Genomic DNA, 22393 nt, shown 5'->3' with positions numbered 1-22393 from the left:
CGCAGCGCAGCGGAGCGAAACAATAAAATATAAAATAAAATATGTACGAGTCTGTTTACGCAATTACAAACAGAGACAAACAGAGGGGCAGGCAGGCAGACGGAGTCGTATCTGAGACTCAAGAGATACAATATTTATAACCAGCAGATACAACGCAGGCACAGCCACACAGCCACAGAGATACAGAGATACAGCTACAGATACAGATACACGTACGCGTCTTGCATCTTGCAGATACTTTTGCCAGCGCACAGCTGAAAGACAATGTTGCCGCCTGCCACAATTAGGGGCAGCCAGAGATAAGAGTAGTAATGAAAACTCCAAATGAGTGAAAATTATCCCCCCACATTCCCATAGTTTTTCAACGTGCAACTGCCACAAATGGCATTATAATTCGTGCTATAATTCGGAAATGCTTGTGCAACAGTTTCCGAAAATCCTACCCACCTCCATTCTGCCACAGTGCCGCATCAAGAACCCTCATCATCTCTGTCTGTGTGTCTGTGTGTGCGGCAAACAGGGGAAATCCTGCGTAAAAAAGGACTCTCTGTAAATGCCTCTAATTTGGCAATCAACTACTACTGGAAAAAGGGGGGGAATACCCCTAATCCTTGTGCTGCACTTAGCGGGCAAAGCGATCTCTCTCTCTCTCTCCTCCGAAGGGCATAATGGTGCATGCCGCCGCACTTGCCACCCATTCGCACTATTGGCGGCTCCGCGCCACTTGAGGCACTGCGCCCGAGCGGAGCTGTGTGCCGGCGTGGCATGCTACAAGCTCCAGTTTCTTTCTTTATGCAAAGGCAATTTGCTGGAAAGGTTCGATTTGCGTGTTCTGCACTGAGAGAAAAATCATATGTGTTTTTAATGAAAATTTGCAAAAAATATTCCAGGCATAATTCGGGGAATATTTATTTAATATTCATATTTTATTTGTAATTTTTATTTTTTTTTATTTTTAATTTTTAATATCTTAAGAAAAGAATATTTAAATCTAGTTTATTTTGAACCAAAAAAAATTGCTTTCCAACTAAAATTTTCCGCTTTTTTCCTAGATAAATTCAAGAAACCACCCCTTTTTCTCTCAGTGTACACTCCACTAGCTCTCGCTGGTGCTGCTGATGCGGCTCGTGGGTTTTCCAGTTGCTTAGGCACTGCGGCCGGGAATCCTTTTGTGGCAGCGTCTCACCGGATAGCAGCAGCGGTAGCGGCAGCAGCATCCTTGTGGCAGGAGCATAATTTGGTGTGAAATTAGTGGCAGTGGCAGTGGCAGGCAGGCGGCAAAGTGAGCGAAATCGAGGAGCGGAGTCCATTTCTTGTACAAGAGAGTGTCTGTGACTGTGTGTGTGTGTGTGTGTGTGTGCGTGTGTGTGTGTGTTTTCCAATGTTTATTTATCCCGCGATTGCATTCGATGGATGTTGCATTTGCTGCTGCTGCATGCATCTGGCTGTAAACACGGCATTTCGACCAACTCGACTTTTCCTTTGAAGTTGCGCTGCCACATCGCTCCATCTCCCTCATGCCACATCGTTTGATGCATGGATCTTTTGTGTATTTGTTGCGCCGGGCATTTGATTTGTTATTTTATTACTTTACGAATTTTAACACATCTGCTGCTGGATGCTGGATGCCTCTGCTGGCTGCTGCTGGCTGCTGCAAATGCATCTGTGAATTATTAAATGTATCTTGTGGATGTGTATCTGTGTATCTGAAAGGAGAAACACATGTAAGAGGAATGTTCTTGCACTCCTCGCTGCCCTCTCCCTCTCTCTCTCTCTCTCTCTCTCTCTCCTTCTCTTTCGGGAACATCAATATTTATTACTTTGTGTACATTTCCCGTAGAACAAATTCTCTCTCTCTTTTTTTGTTGTTGTTGTTTTTGTTTTCTGTGTTTCTTCTTTCATTTATTTATTCTCCCGCTTGCACCCCGCAGGCCTCCTTCTCCTGTTCGTTGCATTTCTTAATTTAGCCATTCCTCTACCTCTACCTCTCCATCTCCTCCTCTCCCCCTCTTTCCCTTCCCCTTCGTTGCAATTGTTCTTTCTGTTGCACCCCCGCTTGGTGGCCAGAAAAGATCCGAATGTAAGAGTCCGAGGAGGCGGAGGTACGCTGCCACATGAATTTATCTCCTTTCTCCCTCTCTCTCTCTCTATCTCTCTTCTCCCTCTGCTTCTCTGAGGCGTATAATTATTACGATTGGATATATAATTTGTAAAGCGAAACATATGTTTCCATTTTTCCCGAGTTTTTAATGCTTTTTTCTTTTTTTTTTTGTCTGTAATTTTTCTGGGGTTTTTCCTCTACTCCATTTTTATGCATTTTATTAGTTTTATGAGGCATGCGGCATGAGGCAAGAGAATTGTTTAGAAAGTCGTTGCCCAATACCCTGCCACAAGGGTGGAGGGGGGGGCATCATTCTTTTTAGCAAGAATTGGGTCTAGCAGTGTGTATCTTGTGGATACACTCCACTCCAGAGACACCTGCCACCTGCCTGTGCCGCAGAAAAATGCAAATGCAAGTGCAGGCACTCCTCATCCTCATCCTCATCCTCTCCATCCCCATCCCCCCTTCCCCCCTGGTCTGCTGTTCCATCGGTTTCTTTCGTGGACAAACAGCAACTATCGCATTTACAATATTTACTCAATGAATACGAATACGAATACGAATACATTCATTTTCCATTCAATATTTATTTAACGGCACAAAACACACGGCGCACACGGCGTGTCAACAGACGTTAGAGAGCCCTGGCTATGGCCCATGGCCCCAAGGAAATGGCCTGGCTTAAAGACAAAAGCCAACTTCGTGGCGGCCTCTGACCACGCCCTGCCCTGCCTGCTGCCTGCCTGCTGCCTGCCTGCTGCATGCTGCATGCATCTGATGGAGAGTCGCTACGCTGCGGTTGCTAAATTGACACCGTTACTCGCGGAGAGTGTGTGGCAGATACAGATACATGCGGTTCTTGGCTGCTCTCGGACACACCGCATCTGTAGATGAAGCTGCTGCTGCCGTTGACAGGCCGCAAAAGCCGCACGGCGCACAGTTGTGCCCCAGCGTCTTGTCACGCACTTTTTGGTGTCACTGTATGAGAGTCGCGAGAGTCGAGTCGCCTCGCGTCGCGTCTATTTGTCTGCAGGCGACAGATGCATGCAGCAGTGGCAGTGGCAGCAACAGATACACGCAGCAGCAGCATTAATTCTTAAGCAATATTTATAGTTGTATTTTGTCAAATATTTGCACAGTTTGTTTTCTGCGCTGTCAAAGACATTTATCAAGGCACTTGCCCCAGTCTAGAGGCACAGCCACAGCCACAGCTACAGTGTCCACAGAAGATACAGATGTATCTGCAACTTCTGTTGGCTGTTGGCTGCTGCCTGCTAATTGCACTCGCAGCCGTTTGTCATGCCTCTATTTGGGTTCTGCCTCTGCTGCGGCTCTCTCATCTTCTGGCATTCATTCATTCATATTGTCGCCTGTCTTCGCCGAAGACTCTGTATCTCTGCGTTATGTCTGTATCTGTATCTGCATCTGTATCTGTCTGGTGTCTACATCTTTGTGAGGTCAAATTTACTTTATTAATTACAAACGCAACAGCAGCGGCAGCAATAAATTTAAATGAATCGCAAATGTGTGCCGCCGCTCATTTTCGGTATTAAAAACACGACAAAAATTGAAAACTAAATGCTGTCTAATTTTTCCTAAATGCCTCACGCACAGCCACGATTGGAAAAGCTACAGGGGGAATGAGGAAGGGAGGGGGTGAGGGGGGGGGGGGGGGGAAAGCCTCCATTGGCTCTGCGGGAGAGGCAGCCCAACCTTTTGCTAGCTCTAGCTCCATCTATTTCCCCATCTATTTGCTTATTTATTTGCCGCATTTCCAGGAATACTTTTAGTTTAGTCTCTCGCTCTCTCGCTCTGGCCATATAATTAATTAAATATTTTTATATATCGCACATAAATGTGCACAGCAATATGTTTCCCCCTCTCTCCTACCATGTGTGTGTGTGTGTGTTTGCCTACTTTATAATGGACTGAGGCACAAAACTAAATAAATTCTGCGCCCGAGCTATAATTAAATTTATGTGGCTGAGTCATTTTCCGTGTAGCTGCTGCCTGCCACCACTGCTGGCGTCTGTCTATGTCATTTAGTAGCATTTTACAGGGTATCTGCCAGCCTCTGCCTCAAACTTGCACCTTGGAAGACCTCTTTCTTAGATATATACCATTTATAAGCTTAAGGCCAGCACATTTCGCCGAAATTTATTTGTATAATTATAAGATTAAGTCTTAAGACCCGATCTGATCTAGGGTATTTCTTTGGTACATTTCTGGCATTATTTATGCACATTTATTGCACAATGAAATCGGTTAAGCATGGCAAAACCGCAGCGTCAGCGACTTGCAATTTAGACAAAATAATTCCCACCAGATCCGTATACGAATATCTGTATCTATCTATCTTTTCCCCTTGCTGCAGCAGCAGCGGCAGCAGCAGCAGCTGGTGGTGGCATGGCTGTATGCCCCTCGCGTTTCATGATAATTAATTGCTTGTATTTATTATTATTCATCTGTTTGAATCGCCTGAATCTGTTCTGTGATAGTTTCTTGACATTTAGTTTATATATGTTCGCCGGAACAGGTCTTTGAACTGTCTTTCGCATGTGCGCCAGATACCAGATACAAGATACTCACTCATTCGACGGCTTCCTATGCCACTTCCTCTGCCCCACAATGTTTGCCTTTTGTTTGAGGCATAATTATGTATGTATGTATGTGCAAATGCTGACTAAGAGATGCAAATGCAGACCTTTTGGGGGGTGCAACGGCTGAGAGGATTCGAGGAGGAGCAGGCCAGGTGATGCTGCTGATTCATGTCAACGGCTTACAATCAAAAATTGGTTTATTAAGTGTGTTCGGGGAGTGGTCCAGCTCCAAGTCCAGAACGGTGACTCAGGCATGCCTTGATCTGTGTCAGATCTGTCTCTGCCTCGTGCCCCAAACCTCCTGTTTAAAATTCCCTTTGAAAACCATTTCTTGTGTCTCTAATTATTGAGCGCATAAATTGTAATTACCTTTTTGGTATTTTGGGTATTTGGGTGTTTTTTTTTTTTTATTCTATTGAATCCAACAATTAAAACTTTGTGTAATAAATACTACATACGTATAGAAATTACAGACAGACAGGTGCTCATGTCAATTGAAAGCCAACGCCTGCCGCATGGTCATTAAAAGTGGACACCCCCCTCCCACCCCCCCCACCCCCTACCACCCGCCCACTCTCGAATATGAAAGTGGGAGAATCGCATCGCATATGCATAGCGGCCAGAGACCTGGAGACAAAGAAACAAGCGACAATCCTCTCTCCCCCTCTCCCCCTCCCCCTCCCCGTCCCCGTCTCTGGCTCTGCCGCACTGTAATTATAAAGAAATTTAAATAATAATAATACAAAAAGTGGGAAAACTTTTACGTCGCCAGCAATTAAAAATATAAAATGTAAAAGAGCGAAAATACCAAGCCCCTCCCCTCACCGAATACAATAAAATATGATCGTGTAATTTTGTATTTTTTTTTTTTATAGTTTTTAATTAATGGTTTTTTTTACCCCTCCCCTCTGCGCTTTCCTGCCATAGTTTTCCCTCATTTTTGTCGGTCAGTTTGAGGCACATTTATTTGTGCGGAGTAATTATATAGTTTTTCCACTGGCTAAGATATATGGAATACGAATACGAATACGAATACGAATAGTAGTAGGAGAGCCAGTCCCGCCGTTGCTTTGTCATCGTGACGAGGCTGCTTTTGATGCTAGAGGGGGCAGGGGGGCAGGGAGGGGTGTACTTCTCTCGAAACATTATTATTTTTTGTATTTTTTCGAGCCATTTTCCTGCCTTCTAAGCCCCCCCTCCGGTTTGTTTCCCTTCTGCCCCCTGGGGTCTGGCGGAAATGAATGAAAAGTCGTTTTTTTTAGTGGCAAATCTACACAGGACATTCCTGCTTAATATTCCCCCCAAAATTCCGTTATTCAAAGTGGAATTTATACATTAATCAGGCACTCCAACCATTCGCCACTCTTCTCTTTATCCATCGATCTGCCCCGATCTCGATAAACGACATTCCCGTTACTCAATTAACATTTAAACAGTTAGCCACATAATTATTCGGCCCCCTAGAACATATGGCACCTGCTGGACCTGTAATCGGTGCTCGTTTGCCATTCCCAAAATCCACTCTTGAACTCCAATTCCCATTCACATTTAGGCATTCATCCGGAGACTCATTCGAACGTTGCCTCGTTATTTATAGCCCTCGGCCTCCCGCTCCCCCCCCCCCCCCCCCCCCCCCCCCCGCCCCCGCCGATCAACCCCGAAAGTGGCGTTATTAATAATATTTATTTAAATTGTTACTTTATTAATCAAAAGCGCTGTTACACGTGCGTTCTGATTTTGTTGTATCTTCTTTTGTTCTTCTTCTGCTTTTGTTTTTTTTTTTTGGTTTTTTTGGTTTTCTTTTTTGTGGATCGTGTCGCTGGCTTTTTGTGTGTTTATTTGCATTAATTATTAATTTGCTCGTTTGGCAGTTTGCGCATGCGCAAATGTTATAAAAAACAACAACAGAGAGAGAGAGACAGAGAGAGAGAGAGAGAGAGAGGAGGAGTGGAGCCCCGCAGACGGCGACGAAATGTTTAAATTTTATTTTAATACATTTGCTTCGGCCTTTGGGCCAGCGATCTGCTGCCCCCCCCTGGGGCCACATCCCCCCCTCCGAAAATTGTTGCTACTTTTTCACTCTCCAATCACACGATCCCCAGCCTCACCTCTCCATCGTCAGCTGTTTGTTCTGTTTATTTTTTTTTGGGTCCGACAATCGGCGTGTGGCGGCTGTCGAGTGAAAAATCAAATACAAAGTTTAGCAGTGCTTAAAAATAGCTACGTTTTTGATTGATTCACACCTCGGGCTCGGCTACGTGCTACGAAGAAAGGCTGCTGGGGCCGCAAGCTAATTATACAACTCCCCATAGCGGGGGGGGGGCGACCTAACGAGGCTTCGATCGAGACCATTTCTAAGACAAATGCTAAATGAAAGCATTTCAATTGTCTGCATGAATGAAAATAGCCCCCCCCCCCACACCCGCTCCCCCCATTCCTCGTCTCCAAAACGAAACAAAAGCCACAGAGCAACAAAGCGACAGAGCGGACAGAGCGGAGTCTTTTTTTTTATGGTTCGCTCATGACGCGGCGCGTTTTGTGCGCGACAATAAACGCGCTGAACTGCAGATACATCCCATTTATGGGCCAGAAGGGCGGCAACATGGGGCATAATAATAAAATAATAAAACTTTATACTAAAAGAGTGTTCCTTTGTATGAAATATCAAAGAATATACCCGCTAAGCGTACTCATCTCCTGCTCACCCCCCTCCCGATGTTTTTGCCATAAAAACTATCTTAAACAGATGGCCAGATGGATCATAAACATATATGCATATATATAGATCGTAAATCCGAGGTATAGAGCCGCATTTATTAATCAAAACTATGTTGTTTGTACTCTAACCCCCGAAAAGAGGGGTATGATGATTGTGTTCAAGAGGAGGCCTTAATCGATCCATAAGCCATCTAAAATATGGATATTTCCAAGTGCTTTCCATAACTAAATGAGACTTTAAAGGAAATATTTCTTGTAACTAAAGAGGAACCACAAAATATCCTCAAAATTCAGAGATCCATCGAAATATAATCCATATATCATCACCTGACCATCTTATACATCGTTTATCAGCCAGATATCATATCCCCAACGACTCTCAAAGGGTATCTAACGCTTCTGGCAGCATTTTGTGGGTTTTTTGTGGAACAACTTTGTAGTTTTTGTCATAGAGCACGGCATATTTGCTCGTCAATTTTTACTAATAAAATTTAATTTATTTAAATTTCAAACGCCAGCCCATAGATGGGACATAAAAATCGAAAATCAAAAATCAAAAATCAAAAAAACAAAAAAAAACAAAAAAAAAACATTGTTAAATGAAGCGAGAGATAAAAAATAATCATAGAAATATACAAAAATAAGGAAAACAACCAGCAGTCCAACAAAAAACAACAAAATTGAAAGAAAACTTGAAGCCAAAAATGAGATAAATAATTTATGCCCAAAGACATAATAAAATATCAGTCGTTTTGGTGTTTTTGTTTTTGTTGTGAAACAAACAATGAGAAACGCATCGAACGCGATGTACCCCTTGAGAAGAGTGGCAGGCGCAGAGGCCACGGGGTCCAATATACCCCATCGAGGGGTAGGCAAAGGCACAAATTACACAAATTTAAAAATAATAAAACTAAAACGTGTCTGCATAAATTAATTAATAAGTCAATTTTCGAATGGGAATGTGAATGTGAATCCAAAAGGCGAATGGTAGATGGCGGATGGCAGACAAAAGCGATGGAAATACATTTAAATATAATCCACACTGCAGATAAGTCGCTGAAACCCAATGATATTCGTCGAAGATGAATCTGGGAAGGAGAGAAGGACTTGAAGATACTTTGGGTGCACTACACCCCCCCCATCCACCCGTTTTTATAGCCTTTAGAGCCCCCAAAATGCCTGTCATTGGCCGGCCATAAAAAAATAAACGTAAAACATTTTAGTTAATGTCTAAAAACAAATGAAAACCTTCAACAAAATGGGTATAAAGTGGGCAAAAAAACAATATGGAAAATGGAAAAATAAAACTACAAGAAAAAGTAGAGCCCTAATAGCGGCAGCAACATTTTAGCAACTCACGAAAGTCCCCATCCCAAAGCCAAATATAAATCTGTGTGCGGCTTTTCGCGGCGGGCGACTCATTAAAAGTAAATAAAAAAATCAGATACTAAAACAATCGAGAGAAGCGTTTCGTTTCGTTTCGCATTGCGATGGGATGGGTGGGGTTTGAGGGATGCTTGTTGAAAAAACGATGTTAAATAAACAAAAAAAAAATAAATATAAATATATACAAACAAAAAAAAGACAGAGAGAGAGAGAGGAACAAATAAAATATTGGAAATTCAAAGAGCAAACATTCAAAAGGCTAGTGGACAGTGAAGATCGTATACTACGGACAATAGATGATGGGATTGGGATTTTGGTGTAAATTTATAAGACCAACAATCCATCCAAATACATTTTAAGATACATACATACATATATGTACGCCCCCTAATGGCTTACGCATTTCGCATTTCGCATTTGGCTTTGAATTTGGTTTCATTTTCGAACGAGGATTTTTGATTTATTTCTTTTTAGCTGCGATGCTAAAAATACATAAATACCGCAGCAAATAAATACAAATCTAGTTTTTGTTGGCCATTTATTTATTTAATCAATTTTCGTGGGGGGCTGCTTCTTGGCCGTTTTTTTTTGGGTGGTGGGAGGGGGATTTTGGCTTTTTCTTGGGAAAACGTAAATGAATCATTTATAAAGATATTCACTCAGATGAGTATGAGTACACGCACGAGTACGTTTGTATTTATTTCGAGCGTTTATGTAATACGCGTTTTATTATTTCATTTTTCATTTAATTTCTTGCTCATTTCACAACAATGTGCCGCCCCTGTGCCGCCCCTGTGCCGCCCCTGTGCCCGCCCCTGTGCCGCCTCTGTGGCTGCGCCTTTTGTTTATAATTAAACGCAGAAAGGCAGCGTATTTCTTAATTATTTATTTTATTGTTGTTTATTTTTAAATGGGCTACAGACAATTTCCGTGCACTTTAAGCGAAACAAATAAAAGTGACGCAGCCTTTTGGCACAGACTGTGTTCTCGAGAGGAAGGGGAAAACTACTGCGGGGCGGAACTTTGCCACAATTCTTTGCCTTCATTGGAGCCGCCCTGCCATAAATGCCTCCTTCGAGAGAATTACCAAAGCCGAAACATTAGCCATATATTTTGGACTTCAAACAGATTATGAATCGGTATCAAACAGAGATAGAGACGAATGCTTGCGGCAGGTCGTCTGGGCAAACAGCAGCCACACACCCACACACACCCACAAACACCCACAAACACCCACGCATAGTGGCCAAGCCGCTCCTCAAGGAATCTCGAAAGCAAAGCGGAGAGCCTCCTTCGGGCCTCCTCTGCTCGGAATGTCCTGCTCCTGTCGCTAATTGCCAGAGAGCGGTTCCTAATGCAAATTTAATCCATGTGTGTGCGTGTGCGTGTGCGCGTGTGTGTGTGTGCTTCGAATTATTTTCGCTGTTTCCGCAGATGCGCGGCAAAATCAATTCCAAAGCTGCCACAATCTCTGCTGCAATCTCAGCTGCAACATGCAACCTGCAATTCTGCGGCAAGCTCTTTGTGTGTGTGTGTGTGCGTGTGTATTTACATATGTAATGGTTTCCTCTCTGTGTGTGTGTGTGTGTGTGTGTGTATCTGTGGGCAATAATTATCTTGAGGCAGACAGCGAATGGCGGCGGCGACTCTCGGCCTAAATCAATATTATGGCTGACTAATAAAGGTGTTGCTGCCACACACACACACCCACACACAGATACAGATGCATCACAGATACAGAATTTCAGAGATGCGAAATGCATTTGCAATGGACAGACTTTTGACAGGAGGCCTGACAATTGGCATTAGAAATAAGTTTGAAATAATATAAAATGGAGAGACCGGCGACCGGCGACCAGCGACCGGCGACCAGCGACCAGCCAACGTCACGTCACGTCATTAAAGATGCATGCGGCCTGTCCGTTCGATGGCTGCTGCTGCACTTGCCCCGCTTTTTGGGGGAGCAGTAGCTGTACCTCCATGATTGGTATTAATTACACGTACCCCATGGATGCCTCTCTAGGATGCAGGACCACTCTCTCCACTCTATCTCTCTCTCTCTCTGGTAGAAAAAAACAATCAAATATGCATTTTAAAAGTTGGCCGAAGCCCCCGACTTTCGAGAGTCGAGAGTCGAGAGCCGAGACTCCCCCATGGCCCCGTGTGCAACTCAAACAGCAGCCAAAGGCCCCCAGACCCCAAAACCGTTATTTGTCTAACCTGTGAGCACACACACCAACACACACACACACACACATGGATATAGAGTGGGTGGACGGGGCCGTGCCTCTATTTACCCAGGACCCCCAGTAGCCAGAGCCCAGAGCCCGAGTGCATGCTGCGCTCTATGTTTTAGACAGTGCCTCCTGCCCCTGCCTCCTGCCTCCTGCCTCCTCTCTCTCCCGCTCTCTCTCTCTCTATGCTATTCAAAAAATTTAATGGCATTTTAAATAAGAAATTACACAGGCCTTGCATATTTCATAAGACTTTTCCGTATAGCTCTGGCGATGGGCTTCTGACGATGGCGGCGGCGTCGGCTCAGAGTTCGACTCTTTCTGCTCTCCGGTCTGCTCGCGACTCCCCAAAGTATCAAATGGGGAAAAACTCTGTGCAGCGGGGGCCCCAAAAGCAAAGAAAAGCGTGCCATGGCTGCAAAATAGTGTTGCAGTTTTTTTTTTTCCAAAGCCAAAATCGAAAGTCGAAGACTCGGCGGATACCCTGCAGCGCAAGCCGGGGGTATGCCCCTTCAAGAGCGTGGCATAGGCTGCCCCGTAGCCTTGCATACCCTCGCACATGCACAGACACAGAAATAATGTCGGAATGTTAGCTGTAATTCTACTTGCAACACACACGGAGAGGCTCGGGCTACCTTTTTTGCATAGTAGCTTTTGTGCCTCATTTAATATTTATGTCTCTCTAAATATTAAATATTATTTCAAGGCTTTGCTGTGCGTTGCACCCTCCACCCCTTCCGGCGATTGCAGTTGCAGTGGCAGTGGCAGCGGCAGTTGCATGGTGCGGCACCGGTGCCTCTTCGATTGGCGCACAAAAAGCGTAGCATACATTTCAGCGCTTGACCTGAAGACAGCGGCTGGGCAGGGGGGGCCGCCTTTTGGGGGAGGGCGGGGGGGGTTTACTTTCCTTTCTTTCTTGCTTTCTATTTAAACTTAAGAGATTTGCTCGCACATGAATAATGAGTGACGGCACCTCCTGCCCCCCCCCGCCCCCTGCTGCATGGAGGAGGCGTACGTGTGTGTGTGTGTGTGTGTGCCTTCTCCATGGTATTTTTTTCCAGTCGCTTGTCTGTCTGCTGCTGCTTATACAAGTATTCATATTTAATGACTGTGTGCAGCCGTTTTAACACTTTGTAGACTTTCTCCTCCACCCCCTGAAGGGTGTGGGGGGGGGGGGACTGCGCTTTCAATCAGCTTTCAAAGGACACGCAAGCACCGCAGTCCAAGAGGCAACTCCCAAGTCGTTACAATCCAGCAACTCGTCGCAAAGCGCAAGCTTTTGGTGTTCCAGCCCCAGCCCAAGCCCCATATATCCTCATTATCCCCTCATGCTAAACAACAAAAAGAAAGAGAGAAAAAAACAGAAACAATAAATTACTATTTGCAAGAGGTTAATTTTTACTGTGGAAGTGGCAGCCACTGCCCTTCCCTGCTGGAAATTACATGAGCAACGCAGCAAGCGACGGGCAGAAATTGTTACAATTGTTGGCCCCACCATTCGCGCGGAAGCCTGGGGCCTGGGGATGGCATCGTGACACCCCCAGAAGGCTTGAGTATACAGGCAGGCCGATAGATGACAATAAAACCAATTGGATCTGCGATCAATATCCTCATTTAATGTGCAATGAGAGGGAAATTGATTGAATACGAGGGATATTGGGGTTCGATAGATCATAAATATATCCTGAGAATACCATAAGAATATTCCAGGAATAAATATGCTTGGTAGATCCTTTTTTAGTTCAGTTCACGCGTCATCCAACAGCTACCCTCGGTTGATTGCCAAGGCAAGCCTCGTGTCACGTTTCCATCAGTGACAAAAGGCGCGTCTCTCCACTGCAGACCGAATGAAGTCCAAGTCCGAGTGCCTGTACTCCTCCTCGCTGATGGAAGGCAAGAAGGACTCGCCTTCAAGCGGCTGAAGGAAGAGGAGGAAGTGCAGTCCACGAAAGGACGAGCGCTCGCAAGACAACGCCTGGACTCTGTTCGGGGGCGCCACAAAACAGTACAAATAGCACACAAACAGAACAGAACAAAACAGAACACAGCAAAAACCAGCGAAAGGGAAGAGTGCCTGCCCCTTTGGATCGCGCGTTGTGGCATTTTTCGAGGGTCTGAAAGAAGGCTGGCGGCTGGCGGCTGGCTGTGTGCTTCTCTGGCTGTTCTGTTCTGTGCCCCTGCATTTGAATGTTTTATAGCGAATTTCAGTTGTCGGGCTGTGGTTACTTCTGTTCCGCGCCTCCCTGCCCCCTTGCCACCTTTCCCTTTTCCCTTGTGCCGAGGCATTCATTCCCTCTGGTTAGAGTTGGCAACTTGACACACCTCAATGCACGTTGCACGTTGCACGTTGCACTCAACACTTGGCGTATAATTATTTATTACATTTAAATTATTGTTGGCTGCCATTGTGTTGTGGCTGTTGTTTGTACGAGTGCTACCCATTATAAAGGGTACTACGGCTTACGGGAGATGTTTGTGGCGCTTCGAGGGAAGTCTTTTTATTCCCAGAAAATTTTATTTATTCAAAAATATTCCATTTCAAAGATGTCTTTATTAAACATTCAACAGACTATTTTTTTCAGTAGTTTGTGTATTTTCGATAGTGTTTTAAGTATTTTTTATAGCTTTTTTTAGAATTTTTGATGGCCTTTCTAATATTTGGTATAGTATTTCTAGTATTTTTTATAGCATTTTTATATTTTCGATCGTTTTAATGGTATTTTTTAAAATTTTTGATGGCCTTTCTAATATTTGGTATGGTATTTCTAGTATTTTTCGTAGCATTTTAGTATTTTCGATCGTTTTAATGGTATTTTTTAGAATTTTTAATGGCCTTTCTAATATTTGGTATGGTATTTCTAGTATTTTTTATAGAATTCTAATATTTTTGATCGATTTTAATGGTATTTGCAGTATTTATGATGGCCTTTCTAGTATTTCGTATGGTATTTCTAGTATTTTTGATAGTATTTTTTCTATTTATGATTTCTTCAATAGTATTTAGAGTACTTTTATCGCTTTTCTAGTATTTTAATGGTATTTAGGGTATTCTTTTTACCATTTATAATATTTAGATGGTATGTTTAGTACTTTTGATAGTATTTCTAGTATTTTCAATAGTATTATTTTTAATTTTCAAAAGGACTTTTAGTATTTTAGTACTAGAGGCTAGTATTTTTGGTATTTCGATATAATGTATGGTATTTTTGTTGGCACTTCTAGTATATTCGTTGGTATTTATTGTATTTTTGGGTGGTACTTTGCACCTCCTCCAACAATATATTACTAAAGGGTATCCAGGGCTGAGCTACGCTCTCCATTTCTTTTTGTAAGCTAAACTTTCCCCCCTCCCACCTTCCCCCCAGCAGCGAAACCAAGAGGCATGCGGCAGAGAGAGTGAGCTTCATGCACTCGCACTTGGCTTTATGATTGCTACAATTATTTGTGGCATATGTTGTTGTTGTTTTGTTTCTGTGTTGTTGCAACTATTTCCCGACGCCTCCCTGCAATGCCTTGGACCCTGCCCCTCCTGCCACACAGCAATTGTTTATGGCCGCCCTGTTTGTTGTTTTGCATTTCATTATTATATGCATTCGAATACGCGAAACGATATATAGAAAACAGAGACAGCCACTGCTCAAGAAGAAGAGTTAGAGAGAGAGTTTTCCCCGCAAGGGTGTACACCTTGCCCCCCCCCCCCCCCCCCCTCAGTCCACACCACTCCTTTCTGCACCTTTCCTTGTGGCACTCGCTTTACGAAATGTGTTTTTCACATTATTCCCATGAATAATGCATTCGGCCAATATGCATATTTTATGTGAAATTCGTGCAATAAAATACTATTAAATATTTAGTTGCTGCCACCGCTGCCGCTGCTTCTTCTGCCTGCCGCTGTCTTGTGGCGCCCCCCCAAAAAAAAAGGAGAGGCAGCTGCTATTACTACTTTTGGGTGTCCTGCGGGGCGGGGGGAGGGACGAAGGGGATTTATAAAAATGCAAATCGATTCGCGGTGCCAAGCCAGCAAGAAAATGGGTCTAAAGATACAGTACAGATCCACAGATACACGGTGCTGTATCCCTGCTGCAGTGCGGAGGGTCCTCGATAATTGTGGATTGAAGTAACTTCCGATTGTCGATGTTTTTGCCGTGTAGCCCCATGGGAGGTGTACGCTTTCAAATGAATTATTTCTGGAGCGTCTTATAAAATTAATGAATGGCACGAGGCATGGGGCATGGGGCATGAGGGGGCACTAAAAACGAGCGAAGGTGCGGCCGTCGTCTTGCGGCGTAACAGGAATCGCAGAAGCAGGAGCCAGTAGTTGCAGAAAGCAAGAGAGAGAGAGGGGCAGAGAGATGGCATGCGTGTGGTTTGGTGGCCGAGAAATACTCGCACAAATAAATGAATGAATGAATGAGCAGAGAGCAGCAGTAGCAGCAAAGATGCCACAAGGAGCGACTGAGAGAGAGAGAGGGAGAGCACTCTCTCTCGTCCGAAAGCAACTGAGAGACAAGTGAGAGCTCTAGAGAAAGAGAGAAACTACTGGAGGCAGTAGTAATAGTGAAGGCTAAAAGGGAACAGGCGCCCATCAGCCAGAAGCAGCAGCAGAGGCAAAAGTAGCCCCGGAAATGGCAAGGTCCTTGGGGCGGGGGGGTGGTGCCAACAGGGGGATGTTGGCGTGTGAGTGGGTGGCACGGCATGGCGGCTCTGTGGCAAGCAAAGCAACTTGCAGACAAGAGAAATAACAAACTTGAGACACCGCCGCCGACGCTGCCACTGCCGCTGCCGCTGCCCCTGCTGCCACCACGGTAAAACACGAATCGAAAATGAATAATAAATAAAGTGTTATATAATATAAGAAATATACAGGCAGAAGCAGCGGCAGCAGCAGCAGCAGCAGCAGCAGCAGCAGCAGCAGCAGCGGTAATAGAAATGGAGGAAAAAAGGAAAGGGAAAACTACAGCAAAAGTTCGGTTAAGGAATACGCGCGATGGTCGGAGGGGGAGGGGCAATTGGGTTGGGATAAAGGTCTCGACACCCCCGCCCATCCATCTAGTTTTTAGTGGTATATCTTACACTTGGAGAAATAAGGGCCTCAAACGAAAAGGAGTTCTGTTTCCGGACCAAGAAATTAATTTTCCTACGAAAAAATTGAGTATTTTTGTGGTCTTTTTTTTTGGTACTGATAATCCATAAAGGGGGGATCCCCCTTGTTTTCTCTCTCTGTAGCAAGGGGAGTGGCTGGGTGGGGTGCGGGGGTAGTGAGGGGGGAATCGAGTGCTGAGTTTATGTGCGCGCTTGAAAAATAAAATTAAAATTGCATTAGAATCCAAAGGGGTATTACAGAACAGTGGGAGTGGGGGGGCGGAAGAGAGGAGTGGTGGGGGGGGGGTAGTGAAAACTTGAAGGCTGTTGAAAAGGTACGGGGTGGAGTGGGGGGTATTCCTTTCCATGCATTTCGATTGATGGCAAAAAGAGTGTGTGAGGGTGGGTTGGGGGATGGTTGGGCGGGGCGGGCGCGTATAATAAATTTATATTTTATTGCCAACAGACACACACACACACACACACACACACACAGAGACAAGCAGAGAAAAAGTTATAGAATTCTATATGTAATCCACAGATATTCCCGTACGAATGAGAATGCATGAGTGGCGGTTGGGGCGGGGGTTGGGGGGTTGGGGGGTTGGGGTGGATGGTTTTTCCTATATATACAAAAATATTGAAAAAACCAACTCCACAAATATATTCCTTTTTCGTTTTCTCAAGAAGCAAAAAAAAAAAAAAAAAAAAAAAAGGAAAAAAGAAATCAATAAATTTTTGATAGAAAATTTTGTAGCCAGCGGAAAAGTTAATTAAATAAATTATTATGTGAATGGGGGGCACACGATGAGTAATTGGCAAGAAGAAGAGCCGGCAACGAGCACTGTGCGGCAGCAACGTCAGCGTCAGCCAGCGGAGGCGCCGCAAATTAAATTAAATGAGTTGAAAGAAAGTTGAATGCGCGCACACTTCAGAATTTGTTTTTGTCGAAGGAAAATTCAGTGGGGGGAAAATACACACACACACAGTACGGTCTAGGGGGGGTGGCAAGACGTTCGGAATTGAAAATTTAATTAATTAAACATTTTTGAGAGCCACAGAGCAGAGACAGAGAGAGAGACAGAGAGGCAGAGACAGAGACAGAGACAGAGAAGCTCGTAATATTTTATTATTATATGAAATTGTACGATGCGCGAGAGAGTAAGAGAGACAGACGAAGAGGGATAGATGGCTGCCTGACTCTTGGCGGAAGGCAGGTCACGAGGTTGGGGCTGTGACTAATGCCCATGTGGATGATGGCAGCAGATGTAGATCACATCAGATCAAAGCCAAGAGTGCGAGGGCCGAGGGCTTAAGCGATAGACGATCCTCAACAGAGCGTTCCCCCCCCCCCCAGTCTAGAGACTCGCCCATTCTCCCATTACCCCCCCATTTGTTCTTTACAGCACACAATAAACTGTTCACACTGCCAGCCATAAGTCAGTGTACATCTAGAGCTGGTTGCAGGTGGGGCAGTGGGGCTGGGGGGGGCAAGCCTTCATCATTAACAAAGTGTTTTACATAAAATAGCATTTTTAACGCCATATTCCTTCGTTACATTTGTTACAGTTACTCGTGCAACTCGTGCCACGTTGTTGTTGTTGTTGTTGTTGTGTGTTTTGGTGCCTGTAAAAAAATGTAAAAATGCTTCCGACTTTTCAATTTCAATTATTCATACGTTTTATGACCTTTTTCCTGCTGCATGCCAGTCGGCATGTACATACGTACACATGTACATGGCTTCACTGTACCCTGTACAGTGTGCCCTTCTGCCGTTTCTGTAGCGGCGGCGCCTACTTTTCAAATATTTAAGACTTGCATTATATTCGTTTCTCTTTTTTATTCCGCCGCTGCCGTTGCCCTGCCGTGCCGCTGCCTTTCCTGTTTGTGCCTCATGCCTCTCCTCGTTGCACATAATTTGTATTACGCCCCAACGTGTATATAAAATGCATGGCTACGTGCCTCCACCCAGCGCGTTGGGGGGCGTGGCCTGGAACTGGACTTTGAGGCTCCGCAGAGCCACGGAGCTGCTGGTCAGGCAGGCGGGCGCTTTATAGCCTCCGCCTTAGCCATGGCCGCTGCACGTTGCACGTTGCACGTTGCACGAAACGTGCATCAATTTTAACTTTTTTTTTTTCTATGCTCAGGGGAGAGAGCGGGAGCAGAGGCCTGACTTTGGATACACTCAAAGAATGATCGTTTGGCCAAGGCCATCAAATATCGTTTAACTTTCGATTAATTCTCGATATTTTGGCCTTAAAGGGAATTTGGTGTAGAGAAAAAAATAAGTATTTCCCACAAAAAAGGTGTTTTTTTTTTATCATCTCTTTTCGATTAATTTCGATTAAAATTTCGATAACAAATTGCTAAAGCCACGTACATTTTAGGGTGTATATTAGCTCTAAACTAGTTTTAAGAACGCCTAGGCCCTTGGTAGCCATGGGATAAAGACCATATGTACGATATAGAGCGCCGATCTATGGATTTTTTACTTTCTTCCAACCAAAACAGGATCTCTGAAGGGTTTCCAGCAGTTCCAATCAGGAACAGATGGGAAAAAGAGCTACAAATCGCATCGATTGTAGTCTCAGATGGAGATCAAGAACCTACCTCATATCTCTGACGTTCCTCCAACAGAGTGTACAGTGGAGGAGAGGAAAAACTCCTTTTCTGCCAGGAGTAGGCCCCGCCCTGCCTTTGGGCTTAACCCTTAAATGGTGCAGCTGATTAAGACAGCTTAAGGGTTAAACTCAGTCTCAATTACAAGGCAGAGTACTGTCTCCCTTCCTAGTTGTCCCCCCACTACCGCTGAATTCCTAATAATAGCAATAAATAAATGGTGGCCCCTCTCTCTCTCCCCCCCACAACCTTTTGGGGCCATAAAAAGCCGCCAAGACAATGGATTGGGAGGTTCAAAGGGGGGCTGGTGGGGGCTGGGTGGCCCCACTTTGTATACTAATTTGCTTTTTGCATACGAAAAATGTGCTTTTGGTGGGACAGCGGCAGCAGCATTTATGGCAAACATAAACTTTTACGGCTCGGGGAAAATGTCGCGAAAAGCCAAACCGAAAAGGAAACGCGACTAACTTCCTTGTTTTTTCCCATTTTCCCTTTCCATTTTCCAGGCAAAAATGATCGAAAGCGGCGGCCATGGCGGCTGGATGGGCGCTGCTGCCGCGGCAACAGGCGCTTCTGTGGCGGGTAAGTGTTGCACCTTTGTCCCCCGGCCCCCCCTCCACTACCAGCGTTTGCATTCGTGCCTCTCGCCCTCTCTGTCCTTCCAGCAGACAGCTACCAGTACCAGCTGCAGTCCATGTGGCAGAAATGCTGGAACACCAACCAGCAGAATCTCGTGCAGCAGTTGCGCTTCCGCGAACGCGGACCCTTGAAGTCGTGGCGCCCCGAGGCCATGGCCGAGGCCATCTTCAGTGTCCTCAAGGAGGGGCTCTCGCTCTCGCAGGCGGCCCGCAAGTTCGACATCCCGTACCCGACGTTCGTGCTGTACGCGAATCGGGTGCACAACATGCTGGGGCCCTCCCTCGACGGCGGCACTGATCCGCGGCCCAAGGCCAGGGGCCGGCCGCAGCGCATCCTCCTGGGCATGTGGCCCGAGGAGCTCATCCGCAGCGTCATCAAGGCGGTCGTCTTCAGGGACTATCGCGAGATCAAGGAGGACATGGGGGCACATCAGTACGCGAATGGACAGGCGCATGGCGTAAGTGGAATCCCTCAATCTTTCACTCAATCACTCCTTCATTCGATGGTCATTTTCCCGTCTAACTTGTCCCTAACTGTTTCCTTCCTGCCGGCGGCCGTTTCTTCCTCTCTTTAGACCTACATCGGCGGCGGCACCACTTCCAATGGGTATCACAGTGCCGCAGCCGCCAAGATGGCCGCACAGAACGCCGCCCTGGCCCCGCCCGATGCCAGCAGTCCGCTGAGCACCATGACAGAGTCGCTGCGCCGGCAGATCCTGTCGCAGCAGCAGCAGGCGGCCCAGCACCAGCAGCACCAGCAGCAGGCGCCGCACATGTACAAGTCGCCGGCCTACTTGCAGCGCTCGGAGATCGAGGACCAGGTCTCGGCGGCAGCGGCTGTGGCAGCAGCGGCAGCCAAGCACCAGCAGAGCGGCGGCGGCGGCGGCAGTGGCGGCGGCCGGGGATCCGAGAATCTGCCCGATCTGACGGCCCTGGGGCTGATGGGGCTGCCGGGCCTGAACGTCCTGCCGTCGCGTGGCGCCGGCGGCAACGGGGGCGGTGGCGGCGGAGCGGCGGCTCCCTCGAGTGCCGCCAGCTATGCGCGGGAGCTGACGCGCGAGCGGGAGCGGGATCGGGAGCTCAAGGAGGCCATGCAGGCGCGTCAGTACGGCAACCAGTCGCGCGGCAGCGGTGGCAGCAACTCCTCTGCCAAGGCACAGTCGAATCGTCCTGGCGCCGCCTCCCCGTACTCCTCGCACTATGCGAAGCAGCAGCAACAGCAACAGCAACAGCAGCAGCAGCAGCAGCAGCACTCGAAGCAGCAGGAGCAGCATCCGAATTACGCGTACAACAAGCGCTTCCTGGAGAGCCTCCCGGCGGGCATTGACTTCGAGGCCATTGCGAACGGCCTGCTCCAGAAGTCGGTGCAGGCCCAGAACAAGAGTCCACGCTTCGAGGACTTCTTTCCGGGGCCCGGGGGCCCGCAGGACATGAGCGAGCTCTTTGTCAATTCCGATGCGGCGGCGGCGGCGGCAGCAGCAGCGGCAGCCGCGGCCTATGCCCCCGTCCGGGAGTCCCCTCTGATGAAGATCAAGCTGGAGCAGCAGCAGCATGCCACAGAGCTGCCGCACGAGGATTGAGGGCGGCATGGAGACCGCGCGCGAGAGAGAGGAGAGGCAATGGAATGTTTTTGGACTGCTACTTGAAGAAAACCCCCAACGTTTTTTTTTCTTAGATTTTAATTGAAAATCATGGTTTTTTTTTTTGTCGGCTAGGATCTAGAGGATATACAGATATATATGCGTATAGGATATAGGATATATAGAGGATTCTTAAAGAGGTATAAAAAAAAAGTATTAAACAAAATGTAATCTTAAAGGACACCAAAACAGGATCCCCCACCCCCATCCCCACCATGCACACACACCCACACACACACACACACACATACATACTTCGGTACTTTCCTTTAAGGATAGGATCTCTCGTGTTTTTTTTTTTTTGGTTTGTTTACGTATTTATTTGTTTGATTGATTCGATTGATTGATATGATTGGATTGATATGATTGGATTGCCTTTTTGTTGCCACGCATCGTACGAGAGTGAAGAAATAATTATGAATTAAATAGAGCTAAGGATACGAAAGAGAGAGACTTGTGCATTTCTTAAATGTAGATTAAAATTAGTTTAAAAACTCATTCACACACACACACACACACTAACAGACACACACACACACCATTGAATAATCTACAATTTAATATATATATACATATAAATGTCTAGATACATATACACATATAAAAGATACATCTACATAAACTATCTACAATTATACGGATATGATATATATATATATACGATATATACGATATATATCGTACATCAATTAATGGAATTCCCCCGATGTAAATAATGTACAAATTTCCCAATTAGCTTTAGGCTTTTTTTCATCTCTAGATCATAGATACACACTTGACAGATACAAAAGTATCTAAGGGCAGCGCATTGACATCTATTGAATGCTCATCCCACAAAAGCACATGCACACGCCCCCTACTACACGCCCACACACACGCACACGCACACACACACACACACACACACGACTGTATCTATTGTGAGTGCAACTAATATTAAATACAATTTTTTTTTATTACCATAATTATTATTATTAACGTCTATCCAATGGAAAGCAGAGATGCAGCTGCTTAAGGCATTCTCTTCAGAGTTTTAGGTAAAGCCGTAAATTATAAATCAACAATAAATACAAATAAAAACAAAGAAATAAAACCACAAATGCAAAACTAAATGTAAAACGTGAAAATGTTTGTCTTTTCTTTACCAAGGGAGGGGGGGGGCAAGGCAAGGCAGGAGCCTGACAGATCTTAAATGATTGAAAGGTTCAATGATATATGGCTTATTGCTGGAGAGAAAGAGGTTCTTGGGGTGGAAACGCTGGAGCTACGGGACAGGAACCTAATATTATAGAATCAATCTTAATGATTGAAAGGAAGTTCAATGGAATCCCTGCCAAAATATGGCATTAACTTGAACCCAAAGAAAACTCCAACA

The 22393-nt window shown here is 45.5% G+C and overlaps 1 protein-coding gene across 3 annotated transcripts in view; it reads left to right on the top strand.

Moving 5' to 3' along the window:
- Positions 1 to 22137, top strand: part of LOC108152859 (protein bric-a-brac 2) — a 31376-nt gene extending 9239 nt beyond the window's left edge. For 2 of the 3 annotated variants that reach the window (XM_017282480.2, XM_017282481.2), the window contains exons 3-5: positions 19247 to 19322; positions 19406 to 19836; positions 19954 to 22137. In XM_017282480.2, the coding sequence (XP_017137969.1) occupies positions 19247 to 19322; positions 19406 to 19836; positions 19954 to 20958 (1512 nt within the window). In that variant the 3' untranslated portion in view covers positions 20959 to 22137. The remainder of the gene's footprint in view (positions 1 to 19246; positions 19323 to 19405; positions 19837 to 19953) is intronic. The other variant, XM_017282483.2, reaches the window with a different exon arrangement.
- The last annotated feature ends 256 nt before the right edge of the window (positions 22138 to 22393 follow it).

This window comes from Drosophila miranda, chromosome XR, assembly GCF_003369915.1.
Source record: "Drosophila miranda strain MSH22 chromosome XR, D.miranda_PacBio2.1, whole genome shotgun sequence".
NCBI lineage: Eukaryota > Metazoa > Arthropoda > Insecta > Diptera > Drosophilidae > Drosophila > Drosophila miranda.
This window is presented reverse-complemented; position numbering and strand designations above follow the sequence as displayed.